Genomic DNA, 14841 nt, shown 5'->3' with positions numbered 1-14841 from the left:
GCCTCCAGCTACGTTCTGCAGCCCGGGGCCTCCAGCGACGGTCTGCAGGCCTGGCCTCCAGCGACGCTCTCCAGTCCGGAGCCTCCAGCGATGCTCTCCAGACCGGAGCCTCCAGCGGCGGCCTGCAGCCCGGAGCCTGCAGCCCGGAGCCTCCAGCGGCGGCCTGCAGCCCGGATCCTCCAGCGGCGGCCTGCAGCCCGGATCCTCCAGCGGCGGCCTGCAGCCCGGATCCTCCAGCGGTGGCCTGCAGCCCAGATCCTCCAGCGGTGGTCTTCAGCACAGAGCTTCCGGTAAGGATCTACAGCCCGATAATGAGCCACAGGCCAGGGTTACAGAAGCGGAGGGATCTGCGGGCGGAACGAGGGTTACGCCCTAATCCGGAGCCACCTTCATTGCTGGAGGATCGGAGGCAGAGGAGGGGTCTGGGTGTAGCGCATGAGCCGCCATAGACGTTTGTCACCCTTCCTTCCCTCCCTTTGTGTTTGGGGTTGTTTTTGTTGGGTTTTTGTTTGGGTGCAGTCGGGGTCTGCACCTTCGGGGGGGGGGGGAAGATCATTTGCCATAGTAGTATGGTCAGGGCGTGGCAGGGGGGTTTGTTTTGTATGTATTTTGTGTTTTCTGTTTCGTTCACGTAACCTGACAGAACAGTTGACTGTCGTTTTGTTTGTTTTGTATAAGTGTTAGTTTTCATTAAAATAATATTATGAGCACTCAACACGCTGCGCCTTGGTCCCCTCTATACGACGCCTGTTACAGCTGGTATTTACAAGTGCTACTTAATGGAATAATGGCTCTGACTACAGAGCCACATGTACTGTAGCAGTTTGCCTTTGTGATGCTTAGTTATTTCCATCACTGTATTTAATGCTAGACTCAAAACATCCTTTTGGTTCTTGTCCAAACCCTCTGAGGGGTTGTAAAATGCTGAGCCAGCAGAGGTCTTTACAGTAACCATGTCTATATACTGCTATCTCTGTCTCTCACTTTATCAGTGTTCTGATTATCTGCTTCAGAATCACTGACGTGCAAAATCATGGCTACTTAATCACACCTGGCATGTCTCTTTTTTTTTTCCTTAAAAAAGCCGCAGTTTGTGGTATCGCTCGGGATCTGCTCCCGCCATCTGGATCTCTCAGAACAGTAAAGTCCATCAGATAGGTGCCCCACTTATCACCAGGCCACCGACAATAGACAATAGTCATGAAGCAGGATATGCAAATGAACCGTGCTCTGACTAGGCCAGGGCACAGGGATGGTGGTGGTCTGGTTAGTTCCTGAATGAGTCCCGGATGTTTACACAGTCACCCACGGTGTGCAGCACAGAGATATCAAGAACACCTGCATTGGTTCAAACTGGCAGGAAGTCGACAAGTGACGACAGACTAATTGCATAAACACAGAAGTTGTAATAATGTATTGGCATGGCATTGTATTTGAACAGTATTTCCCTTTTGTGAATTTCGTACATTTCCATAAATCTGGTAGGCCTACAAAAAGATGCTAACTAGGGCAATGTGAAGAGACTTATATACTACGAATGTAAATCTGTCTTTTAATATTTGGATAAAAAACAAAAGAGCAGAATGATCATATGCTTAAAAAGCAAGAGGTCAGGGGTGATCAACTGAAAGGAGATCAGAGAGAGAGAGAGGGGGAGAGAGAGGGAGAGAGAGAAAGAGTACAGAAACAGGGAGTGAGTCAGTGGAGTTAGCAAACAATTAATAATAGGATCTATTACTGAGGGATTGTCAGTGCTAAGAGGGAGGTCGAGTTTCAGGCCTTTTTGAAGACTTTGAGGGTACAAACAGGACTCATTACAGAAATATTATCTCCATTCATACACTTACAGAGCCGCTTGGATCCCTGCTGGGAAAGATTAGGTTCCTTTGCTTGTGAACATCCTCTGGTGCCCGGGCTGAAGAGCTTTCTCTGCTCAGGGCGCACCCTGGCCGCGAGACGCAACGTGGGAGCTGACTGAAAGCCTTCTGCAGGGGAAAGGAGAGAGGGGAGGGCTCAAACTACCAAAAAGCCAGCCCTTTCTCATTTGGAGAGAGAGCTGCGTCACACCAGAGGGCCCCCCACCTGTTACTGATCTCTGACTTTAGTGTTTGCCTCGTATTTTAGGATAGGGAATTAATGTGCTTTGTTCTTAATGATCATCACATTGACTAAAGTCTTGAATGGACTTGGATTATGTCATGTAGGCGTACTGTATTTAATGCTATACTGCATGTGTCATTCTAGTATGTCTTGCACTGGTAACTGAGAATAAAGCACAGTGATAAATATACAGGTTTCTGGTTAAATATGATAAAATAATTGAACAATACAACATTCTTTCAAACACCATATCCTCCTGGAAATATCCAGACAGCTCTATTTAGGGTCATTCATATTCTACCTATTCAATAATGTATCCAACTTCAATAGCTAAGGATACTGTCGGTCTATAGTCAAGCCACAGACAGCAATACATGAGCGTGTGTCTCGCTTGGACCCAGGACACCACAAAGCAATCTACTGCCACATCTGACATTCAGATGCGGATATAAACTTTGTTCTTGACCTCCGGGGCAGACTAACTTTTAAGTAAGAAGTTATACAGTACATAGCATGATTGTATGATTTTAATTCTGGGTAATTTTCAGAGAGGAAGGGCAAGTGGAGCTTCCTGGGGGTGCAGGCCGCATGAAAGAGTTCACTCTCCATGAAGGGAAAATAGAGATGACCAAGCAGCTGGCATACGAATGAAGTGGAAATAGAAGAGTTATCATATAAATTAGCTTAAAGATGCATTAGAATCAAATAGAATCCAAAGAAAACCCCTTACCCCAGTTATTTTAGCATTTGTTTTATATAAAGTTATGTCGGCCTACACTCCCACAGCATGATGCAAAGTCTACCAGCCACACCTGAAGGTAGATGTATAAGCTTCACTGATTACAATTAGAGTTGCATATTTGTATTTAGATACACACATTTTTGAGCAGGCATAAGCAAAGCAAGCTGTGATAGAAGGTCTTCTAGCACTTCAGAGGACATTGAAGAAAATTGTTTTCCATTACAGTGCTGATGGAGAAGGCTGGAGCACCCTATAACAATTACACAGGCAAGTCTACGAACACTCAGCTGTCCTGCTAACTGTTTACATTTTTTTGAAGATGGGGAAACAGTTTTATACAATGCTAACAAAAAACACATCCCCAATGTGTGCTGTGCTCTCCCAGCCCAGGCTCCTCCAGCCTGGCAACAGCACAGGCAGGCAACAACAAACAGACAGTCACTCCAATGAACTCCACAGGGTGGAAATAAGGAGAGTTTGAAGGAAAGAAGGAATAAACCTACTGGAAGGCAAGAGACACTGCAGAGTGGTTTAATTGGGGGTGAAATGTCGCTTTTCCTGGGGCCCATGCAGATAAATAGAGAGAGACGTTTTGAGGAGGAACTCCACAGTATCTAATGGCCAGAACAAGCAGGTAGACAGGAATGGCTGCCAGGGTTTAGGGGGGTTGGGAGCTGTGGGGGAGAGAGAGGGCAGCTGGCCTCTGTCTGACTGGTCTTTTATGATGGGAGAGGGGGGATAGAGGGACAGCCAAGCTTCTGGGAGCAGTTAACAAGCGAAGGAGTGTGAAGTCACTGTTGTCCTCTCTGTGCACGCACCCCACAAACACACTTCCACCCCTGGACACCGTGGTCGCCCCGGGGCGGTACACATCATTGAAACCGGGACCCTTTTAAAAGGAAGTAAGTGCTGCACTAACTGGATAGACTCACTTTAGAACATGTGCTGTGGAGTGCTGCGGCTGCTCTCACTGCGGATTCTCCTAGCACCCTCGGCTGGTAGAATCAGATGAAAGTGAATATTTCAGTTGGTTTTACTTTTGTGTTAAAAAGGTCAACACATTACAGTTTTGTCCTCATTTCGTTATGAATGATTAGCATGCAGTGAACTTGAGCCACCCTTCAAATACCATCAGGAATACACTGAAGGAGTGAGGACAGGACAGAATATGGACAGTTTTGACAAATATTGAATGGAATACATTAGGTATCAGCAGTGCCGGCCCCAGGTATAAGCAGTAGCTTAGAGCCCCCGACCCTGTCCTCTCCTTCAGCTACACTGATTGAAGTGGATTTAACAGGTGACATCAGTAAGGGATCATAGCTTTCACCTGGATTCACCTGGTCAGTCCGTCATGTAAAGAGTTCCTAATGTTGTGTACACTCAGTGTACAGTCATGGCCAAAAGTTTTGAGAATGACACAAATATACATTTTCACAAAGTTTGCTGCTTCAGTGTCTTTAGATATTTTTGTCAGATGTTACTATGGAATACTGAAGTATAATTACAAGCATTTTATAAGTGTCAAAGGCTTTTATTGACAATTACATGAAGTTGATGCAAAGAGTCAATATTTGCAGTGTTGACCCTTCTTTTTCAAGACCTCTGCAATCCGCCCTGGCATGTTGTCAATTTACTTCTGGGCCACATCCTGACTGATGGCAGCCCATTCTTGCATAATAAATGCTTGGAGTTTGTCAGAATTTGTGGGTTTTTGTTTGTTCACCCGCCTCTTGAGGATTGACCACAAGTTCTCAATGGGATTAAGGTCTGGGGAGTTTCCTGGTCATGGACCCAAAATATTGATGTTTTGTTCCCTGAGCCACTTAGTTATCACTTTTGCCTTATGGCAAGGTCCTCCATCATGCTGGAAAAGGCATTGTTCGTCACCAAACTGTTCCTGGATGGTTGGGAGAAGTTGCTCTCAGAGGATGTGTTGGTACCATTCTTTAATCATGGCTGTGTTCTTAGGCAAAATTGTGAGTGAGCCCACTCCCTTGGCTGAGAAGCAACCCCACACATGAATGGTCTCAGGATGCTTTACTGTTGGCATGACACAGGACTGATGGTAGCGCTCACCTTGTATTCTCCGGACAAGCTTTTTTCCAGATGCCCCAAACAATCGGAAAGGGGATTCATCAGAGAAAATGACTTTACCCCAGTCCTCAGAAGTCCAATCCCTGTACCTTTTGCAGAATATCAGTCTGTCCCTGATGTTTTTCCTGGAGAGAAGTGGCTTCTTTGCTGCCCTTCTTGACACCAGGCCATCCTCCAAAAGTCTTCGCCTCACTGTGCGTGCAGATGCACTCACACCTGCCTGCTGCCATTCCTGAGCAAGCTCTGTACTGGTGGTGCCCCGATCCCGCAGCTGAATCAACTTTAGGAGACGGTCCTGGCGCTTGCTGGACTTTCTTGGGCACCCTGAAGCCTTCTTCACAACAATTAAACCGCTCTCCTTGAAGTTCTTGATGACCCGATAAATGGTTGATTTAGGTGAAATCTTACTGGCAGCAATATCCTTGCCTGTGAAGCCCTTTTTGTGCAAAGCAATGATGACGGCATGTGTTTCCTTGCAGGTCACCATGGATGACAGAGGAAGAACAATGATTCCAAGCACCACCCTCCTTTTGAAGCTTCCAGTCTGTTATTCGAACTCAATCAGCATGACAGAGTGATCTCCAGCCTTGTCCTCATCAACACTCACACCTGTGTTAACGAGAGAATCACTGACATGATGTCAGCTGGTCCTTTTGTGGCAGGCCTGAAAAGCAGTGGACATTTTTGGGGGGGATTCAGTTCATTTGCATGGCAAAGAGGGACTTTGCAATTCATCTGATCACTCTTCATAACATTCTGGAGTATATGCAAATTGCCATCATACAAACTGAGGCAGCGGACTTTGTGAAAATTAATATTTGTGTCATTCTCAAAAACCTTTGGCCACGACTGTATATACAGGTATATTTATATTTTTTTAGGAAGTCAACTTACTGTTGACAGTTTTTCTCTTGTTATTTCAGTCACTGACAGTCACTCGATTAGCCATGTCAGCTAACTATTTTTAGATTGGTAAGTTAGTCTAGCCAGCTATCTAAACTTGTAGTAATCATGGCCGTATACCAACGTGCTCACAGGGCACGGACCCAGGGGCTCTGACCTCAAGGGGGCCCCCACTCACCGACTGCCTCTCTCACTCACCGACTGCCTCCCACTCAGATATCATTAAAATGGCATAAGTCATGGCAAAATGTGTAGAATTGCAGGAAATTAGCTTTAAATCTGCAGAATGTTGTTTCCACCCAATGGCAAAATGTGTCGAATTGCAGGAAATAAGCTGTTAAACTGCAATTTGTATCTCTCTGTCCCATGGCAAAAGAAGTAGAATTGCATGAAATGTGTTATAAAATTGCAAGATAATATTTTCTCTACTCCCCAATGCAAAATGTGTAGAATTGCAGGAAATTAACTTTAAAACCAAAATTGTTTGCCTGTGAGGTGGGGGCTCCCCACAACCAAATCTTGCTTAGGGTCCCCAAAAGGCTAGAGCCGGCCCTAAGGTGACATATTAATTTATTTGAACGCAATGACTCAGTCCTGATTTACAGCCTGATTGTGACAACAGACAGACAGAGTGTGAAGTTGTTAAAAAGGTGTTCACCATTACCACCCTGGTCTCACAAATCAGAGGTGAACATCAGAAACCACCTCAAAGAAATATTAACACAGGTGATCAGAAGACTCCTCTGCCGTTGTTTCCGACAAACTAAAGCCCTCTTTAATCTGTCCCATGTGTCTACAAACAGTCCAGTCACAGGTGTCACAAAAGGCCCCCTTCCATGTCAATTTACCTTCTCACTGCTGACCTAGGATAATTATTCAAGTGCTGGTACAACAAAGGAGTTTGACTTAACACTTTCCAGTTGACTCTTTCCATGGAGCAAAAAAACCTACAGGTGGCCGGCTAATGGCTTTCTAGGAACCACTATTAAGAGATATAGGCTACATTAAGAAATGATAAAAGAGAGATTGTGCAAAGCCTCCTCGTTTATTTCAAATAGTTATCAATGATTGTGGCCCCACCCCTCTCCTTTCAACTCCCCAGATGCAAGCCCTGCCCAGGATAAAATGCAGGACAAGCCCAAGCCTCCCACTCCACACAGGAGAAGGGACGGACTGCACAGGAGAGAGTGGAGACATTTATTTACTGCTTCACTGCTTCATAGAGGCAGACAGACCAGACACACACTCACTGACTGCCTCTCTCGCTCACTGACTGCCTCTCTCACTGACTGCCTCTCTCACTTACCGACTGCCTCTCTCACTCACCGACTGCCTCTCTCACTCACCGACTGCCTCTCTCACTCACCGACTGCCTCTCTCACTCACTGACTGCCTCTCTCACTCAGTAGCTGTTGCCTCTTTCTCTCTTCCTCATACACACAGTCTCTCACTCTCCCTTCCCCTCACTCTCTCTCACTCTACCTTCCCCTCACTCTGCCTCTCTCACTCACATATACACAGACATACACACACACTCTCTCCCTCTGTCTCCCTCTCTGTTTCTCTCTCTCTCCTCTCTCTCTACACACACACACTCTCTCTGTGACTCGCTCTCCCTATTGCACTTTTACACACACTTACACACAGTCACTCACTCTCCCTCACTCAAGTCATTCTCAGCCAGATAAGCACTGTATTCCAGTCCAGCTGGAGAGAGGAGCATCGCAAGGTGCACACATCGCAGGACAGGACACTGATTGACTCTGCAGCTGGAAAGAAGGACACAAGCCAAGAGGAACAGAACAAGGAAAACAACAGAAAGTAACAGATTACTTTTGGCAATGGAATTACAAAATAAATCATAGTAGGGGACAGAGTGAGTAAATAGAGGCTGAGAGAGAAATAGGAGATTATCATCAGACAGACAAGTAAAGAGACAAAGTAATCTGTGACAGAGGGCTGGTTAGAAGCCCAGGTTCCTCTCTGCTCTGCTGACTGGTCCTCAGTGACAGGGTCTGCTGCCTGCTTGATCACCACCCCTTTCCACCTTCAGAGAGAGAGAGAGACCACTCGACTGGACCACACAGCCTGGGTCTCCAGCCAGCCAGCCAGCATGCCTACTGCCTGTGCAAGGTGCACCTTGGGAGTCTGACCCACCATGTGCAGATGGATGCCACCCGTCGCCGGACTCGGTCCTGACCTCGCTGCCATTGGCACTGCCCACGCCGGGCTTCCGCCCCTGCCCAGCGCTGCCTCCCTCAGCCTGCTGTGCCTCACCCTGCTCCTGGTGGCTGGCACGGCTCTGGGGGGCTGCCCACCTGGGGTAGGGCATGAGCCCCTCCAAGTACTGGCGAGGGGCATTAACTGCTCATGGACACTGGAGCGGCACACACGCAGTTACAATCACCTAGAGGGCGATGTCCGACTAAGGCGGCTCTACTCCGCCAACAAGTTCTTTCTCTGTATCGACAAAACGGGCAAGGTGGACGGCACCAGACGGAAAAACTACGCTGAAAGTGAGTAAGCTGGCACTATCTCCCCTCTCTATCTCTCCTATGTGATGGAGGAGTGGCGGGATGCCTGTGACACTATATTATATTTTATGGTGGTGTGAACTCTCTTATCTTGCTACTTTTATAGTGGTTCATAGGGGTTTCACTGGTTTATATCAGCCTGTCACTCCTATTTATGTTGTGTTTGGAGCAGGAGGCGTTGCTAGGTAAACTGGGAATACCCAGTGTGGATTAACACACCTCATGGGAAACCCGGCACTGTGTTTACAGCAAGGCAGACTTGAAGAAAGACATAAAGCATCAGTTGGTCATGCAAACTGGGCTTGGGTAAAAAGCTTCAATATCACAGGGGATTAACTTGTCAAAACTGTGTTGAAAGTCCTCTGGTTCAAGGGGCAGCAATTTTCTATTTCTCACAGTTTTCTCACCGATTTTGTTGAGCGCTCGTTAGTGGAATTGTCAGGATAATTTGGAGCCTCTGTGATATAAACTGTTAAGTACAGACCCAGAATCAACCGCTAACAAAGATCACGTGTGTGTGAAAACTTCAGACTAGACCAGAGAGCTGGCTTCATTTCCACGTACAGCAGGTGCATTGGGCTCGCCAGCACTGTATAATGTACGGTAGACACTCAGAGAATTTCTACATACCCATGCAAAGTGTAAAGTCTTCTTACACACACACCTATCAATCAATGATTTTCCAAAAAATGCCTTGAACAGATCAGCTCTTTCAACAGCTGCTATTATCTCATCTCAGTATGTTAAGATTCCCCAGATTAGAATGCACTGTATCTGATGTTAGTAATAAGGACACTTGAGAGGAGGGCAGTGCACTGGGCATAGGTGTCACTCACTCCACAATCTCCATCAATAGTGTCTTTCAGACTGTTGACCAGGACAGACGAGTTGTCTCTGGTCATGAACTGGCCTCCCAGTGGCCACTGGACAGCCTTGAGAGGTTTATGCCTTTAACGGTTATATTTATGTATTTAGTCGTTAATGCCTTTTTACACAAGTGGCTGAATCAGGGTTTTTCCATGCTACCAGCAAGGACTGCCCAGTCAGTCTGCCACTGTGTACAGCTTTTTAACAGTCGGTGACATTTGTTAACCTGCCGGGGCTACTAGACTTCTCGTCTGGCAGACAGTTTTATACCTCACACACACACACGACATCCATTCACATTGACTTGAATTATCACAATTCAAAATTGTGCTGGTGTTTGTTTTCCCTCAAATGGGGATTCTAATTTTCATGTAGGTAGTTTAGATGTCAGACATAATCATAAAACGTTACTCTCTCAGGTCGTACTTATTTTTGACACTTTAAAATCAGATTGGAGCAGGAGCGGAAATCAGGAATTTGCATCGCAATGGAAGTTCTTAAGAGGACTGCAGCTACATGAAGCTTTTTCATGCTGGAAAACAGCAAAAGTGATGCATCTGGATTGGGAGATTTGTGTCTTTCCGTGGTCTTGTCAGAAGTGCTTAGTCAGTTGTACAGAGTGGTTCCCCATGAAAATGTGCAGCCCCCAAATGCAATGCTCTCATACTCTTTAACCACCATCCTCTCATTTCCTGCCCTGGAAAGAACGGTTCTCTATGAACACTACAGCACAGTGAGGGTGTGTACCTGCCTGCACCCCTAAAGCTGCACCCTGCCAAACCAGTGGTCATTCGGCCTTGAAATGAGTGAAATGGACCTTATGGTCGTGATGTGGTCATACCTCACAATGAGACGATATGGCCTGGTCTATTCTGAGGTCCAGTTTGGGTTCTGTGTTACCACAGGTCATTGCACCTAGAGAATTCCTTGATATTGATATGGTCACTATGCTTTAGATTAGAGAGGGACGACTGGGCGGAAGCTCTGCATTTTTAATGAGCTTCCACTGACACAGATACAAGACTGCAGCCTCAGTACGACTGTCTCAGTGAAATAGACTACACATATCTTTAAGTGGCTTGGCTGGCACAGTAGATGTTTGTGTTGAGTTTTAAGTGGCTTGGCTGGCACAGTAGACGTTTGTGTTGAGTTTTAAGTGGCTTGGCTGGCACAGTATATGTTTGTGTTGAGTTTTAAGTGGCTTGGCTGGCACAGTAGATGTTTGTGTTGAGTTTTAACCGACTTGGCTGGCACAGTAGATGTTTGTGTTGAGATTTAAGTGGCTTGGCTGGCACAGTAGATGTTTGTGTTGAGTTTTAAGTGGCTTGGCTGGCACAGTAGATGTTTGTGTTGAGTTTTAAGTGGCTTGGCTGGTACAGTAGATGTTTGTGTTGAGTTTTAAGTGACTTGGCTGGCACAGTAGATGTTTGTGTTGAGTTTTAAGTGGCTTGGCTGGCACAGTAGATGTTTGTGTTGAGTTTTAAGTGGCTTGGCTGGCACAGTAGATGTTTGTGTTGAGTTTTAAGTGGCTTGGCTGGCACAGTAGATGTTTGTGTTGAGTTTTAAGTGGATTGGCTGGCACAGTAGATGTTTGTGTTGGGTTGACAAAAATGTCTCAAGTGTCTAATAAAACATAAAGAAACAGCAACTACTTTATTATCCAAACATAGATGTAATGTAACCAAATTCTGTGAACACATCACACATGAGCACACGCACACGCACACACAAAAACACTCACACACACACACACAATCTTGTACAGCTAACCTTGTGGGGACACAATTCAGTCCCATTCAAAATCCTATTTTCCCTAACTTTAAACCTAACCCTAACCCGTACTCTTACCCTAACCCTAATCTTAACCCTAACCGTAACCCAAAAACCTAACCTTAACACTATGTTTGTTTGTTTAGTATTCTTGAAGAAGAATAGCTAAACATGTACACACACACACACACACTCACACACACACACACACACACACACACACACACACACACACACACACACACACACACACACACACACACACACACACACACACACACACACACACACACACACACACCCGCAGCAGACCCCTTGCTCCTTCCCACATGTTTTAATGTTGCTGGTGTGAATGGGGAAGCACAGCTCAGCAGAGCCCTGAATGCTGTCCAGTGCGAGGACCCTCCTTGTTCTCAGTGTTGTGGTCTGTCAACACGGCTACATTGCCCCGACTGCCCTGCTACACCCTCGCCTCACTCAGTTTTTCCAGCCCCTGCTCCCAACCTCTCAGGTGTAAAAACAGTTGGAATTAGTCAACGGGCCCTCTGCTAATTGAGGTTGGAAAATATTGTATCAATCCCAGTGGACCAGAGTATGGAACAGCTGAAGGAAGAGGCTGGGCGAGAGAGAGCGAGAGAGCGAGAGAGAGAGAGAGAGAGAGAGAGAGAGAGAGAGAGAGAGAGAGAGAGAGAGCTGAAGGTAAGGTAATGTTACGTCTGGTTCTGATTAGGCATTAGTGGAAGGAAAGGCACATCTTTCTCAGTTTAGAGAGAGAGAGACAGAGAAAGTGGGGTTAAAGAGAGCAGGGAGCACAGTCTGAGTGCAAAGGGTGAGCAAGGGAGTGATACTCCAAAATCAAAATGGTTGGGATATAATTTCCAATAATTCAACTGTGTATTATACCAGGATAGATGCTGTGATTTGTGTTCACATATTTATGTCGAGATACAATATGATACCGACCCTCTACAGTGACGTTCTTGAAGTCCCGCAGTGGAATATTACACTGAATGACTGAATGATCTGTGGTATATATTGAAATGTAACACTTGTACTGGTCTGGACATGATTTGTGGGCCAGATATCAATTGCATATTTTTTTTTTTATAATTTCAAAGGTGCAGTTCTGTCTGATACAGTAGCATCATGTTCTGTCCTGATGCTTTTGAGCACACAGGTCATGTATCAATTCCTGAAACTTGTTATTGTCACAGCCAGACCTAATCCCCACAGGCCACAGCACAGTATTTATAAAACAAATGATCTAGATACCCATCAGCCATGATAAAGTGCCTGCCAAACCGAGCCAATGGTGGAAAGCTTGCAAAAACCTCACTGGCAAAGTAGGCCTTCATATGATTACAAACTACCATGTCACCAAGGCACTAAAGTTGCGTGTTGAAATAATAATAAAAGGAGAGAGATTTATTTTTGACTGATTGGGGTTCAACATGTTTTTCTTTTTAGCAAATGCTAGAGGTACAATGATCGAAGGGCCAAACAAATCAAAGTGTTTACAAAAGCTCTAAAAGTCATTACTCATCATATCCTGTCCCAGGTCATCGGTCAAATCTTACTAATTAAGCAGAGCACAACAGCTGTCGAGGCTGGACCATCTTCCACACGATAAACCACAGCAGCCAATCACTGAATAGGGAGAACGCTGTTAAGGACCAATAAAATCCCAACACAATGTTTGATATCCCTCGGACTAAGGCTGGCCAACCTTGTTTTCTTACTTTTTCCTTTTTTCTCAGGTCAGTTCCCTATGAAATATAGTTGGCAAGTATGCCAATGTATGAGCCATTTTCACATCTCACTTGAAAAGGACCCACTGTTGAAATGAAGGGTGTGGCTAAAGGCATCGAACCGTTGAGCGACCTCCAGGCATTGACACCGCGTTCAACCTGAGGAAATAAGGCCCTGCGACAAGTATAATCAGAGAAGTCACTTACATTAAAAGATGCCCGCTTCACTATTTGCCAATTTGCTGTTTTATCTTTCTTCATCTGTGCCATTTTATATATATATATATATATATATATATATATATATATATATATATATATATATATACACACAGTGCATTCAGAGAATCTTTTTCCACATTTTGTTATGTTGCAGCCTTATTCGAAAATGTATTAAATTACATTTTTTACTCATCAATCTACACACAATACCCCATAATGACAAAGCAAAAACAGGTTTTCAGAAATGTTAGCAAATGTATTAAACATAAAAAACAGGAATACCTTATTTACTTAAGTATTCAGACCTTTTGCTATGAGACTCAAAATTGAGCTCAGGTGCATTCTGTTGCCAGGTCGCAATTGTAAATGAGAACTTGTTCTCAACTTGCCTACCTGGTTAAATAAAGGTGAAATAAAATAAATAAAAATAAAATAAAATAAAAAAATAAGCGTCGTTGTAGGGAGCGGACCAAACTGCAGCAGATATAGTGAACATCTTCTTTTTATTAGAAGCAAAACCAAAAATACACTTACACAAAACAAATGACGAAAAACAGTCCCGTAAGGCTATACAGGGAAACAACCACCCACAAACACAAGAGAAAATTAACCCACTTAAATATGGCCTCCAATTAGAGGCAACGACAACCAGCTGTCTCTAATTGGAGGTCGTTCCAAAACCCCAACATAGAAATAGAAAACCCAGATAAACACATAGAAATAGAAAATATAGAACATACACCAAAAACCCGAAACACACAAAATAAACACCCTCTGCCACGCCTTGACCACATTACACCCCCCCTCCCCAATCCTCCAACTACGGAGGTGGCTCAGGCCCCGGCTTTAGTCCCCATCCTAACCTGCCCACCCCTCTTGAAGGCTCATGGCTGTAGACCACTGCTAAAGGCTCTGGGCTAAGGTGCGTCGCTGGAGACCCCGGGCTGAGGCGCGTCGCTGGAGACGTCGGGCTGAGGCGCGTCGCTGGAGACCTCGGGCTGAGGAGCGTCTCTGGAGACTCAGGGATGAGGAGCGTCTCTGGAGACTCAGGGATGAGGAGCGTCTCTGCAGGCTCCTGACTGTGGGCCGTCTCTGCAGGCTCCGGACTGTGGGCCGTCTCTGCAGGCTCCGGACTGTGGGCCGTCTCTGCAGGCTCCGGACTGTGGGCCGTCTCTGCAGGCTCCGGACTGTGGGCCGTCTCTGCAGGCTCCGGACTGTGGGCCGTCTCTGCGCCGTCTCTGCAGGCTCCGGACTGTGGGCCGTCTCTGCAGGCTCCGGACTGTGGGCCGTCTCTGCCGGCTCCGGACTGTGGGCCGTCTCTGCCGGCTCCGGACTGTGGGCCGTCTCTGCACTGGACGGGGAACTGTCGCCGGAAGCTCTAGATGGGGCACTGTCGCCGGAAGCTCTGGACGGGGCACTGTCGCCGGAAGCTCTGGACGGGGCACTGTCGCCGGAAGCTCTGGACGGGGCACTGTCGCCGGAAGCTCTGGACGGGGAACTGTCGCCGGAAGCTCTGGACGGGGAACTGTCGCCGGAAGCTCTGGACGGGGAACTGTCGCCGGAAGCTCTGGACGGGGAACTGTCGCCGGAAGCTCTGGACGGGGAACTGTCGCCGGAAGCTCTGGACGGGGAACTGTCATCGGAAGCTCTGGACGGGGAACTGTCGTCGGAAGCTCTGGACGGGAAACTGCGCACTGAAGGCCTGATGCGTGGGGCTGGCTTTGGAGGCGCCAGACTAGTGACACGCACCACAGGGCTAGTGCGAGGAGCAGGAACTGGACGTACTGGACTGGGTAGGCGCACTAAAGGCCTGGTGCATGGGGCTGGCTTTGGAGTAGCCAGAACAGTAACACGCACC

At 46.5% G+C, this 14841-nt stretch overlaps 1 protein-coding gene across 1 annotated transcript in view; it reads left to right on the top strand.

Moving 5' to 3' along the window:
- The first annotated feature begins 7007 nt into the window (after positions 1-7007).
- Positions 7008-14841, top strand: part of LOC106584266 (fibroblast growth factor 22) — a 33102-nt gene continuing 25268 nt past the window's right edge. The window contains exon 1 of the mRNA XM_014169314.3: positions 7008-8358. Coding sequence (XP_014024789.1) covers positions 8001-8358 — 358 coding nt within the window. The 5' untranslated portion in view covers positions 7008-8000. The remainder of the gene's footprint in view (positions 8359-14841) is intronic.

The sequence above is a fragment of the Salmo salar genome, chromosome 23, assembly GCF_965601325.2.
Source record: "Salmo salar chromosome 23, fSalSal1, whole genome shotgun sequence".
In the NCBI taxonomy this organism is placed as follows: Eukaryota; Metazoa; Chordata; class Actinopteri; order Salmoniformes; family Salmonidae; genus Salmo; species Salmo salar.
The sequence above is the reverse complement of the archived record's forward strand: the minus strand, read 5'-3'. Positions and strand labels throughout refer to the sequence as shown.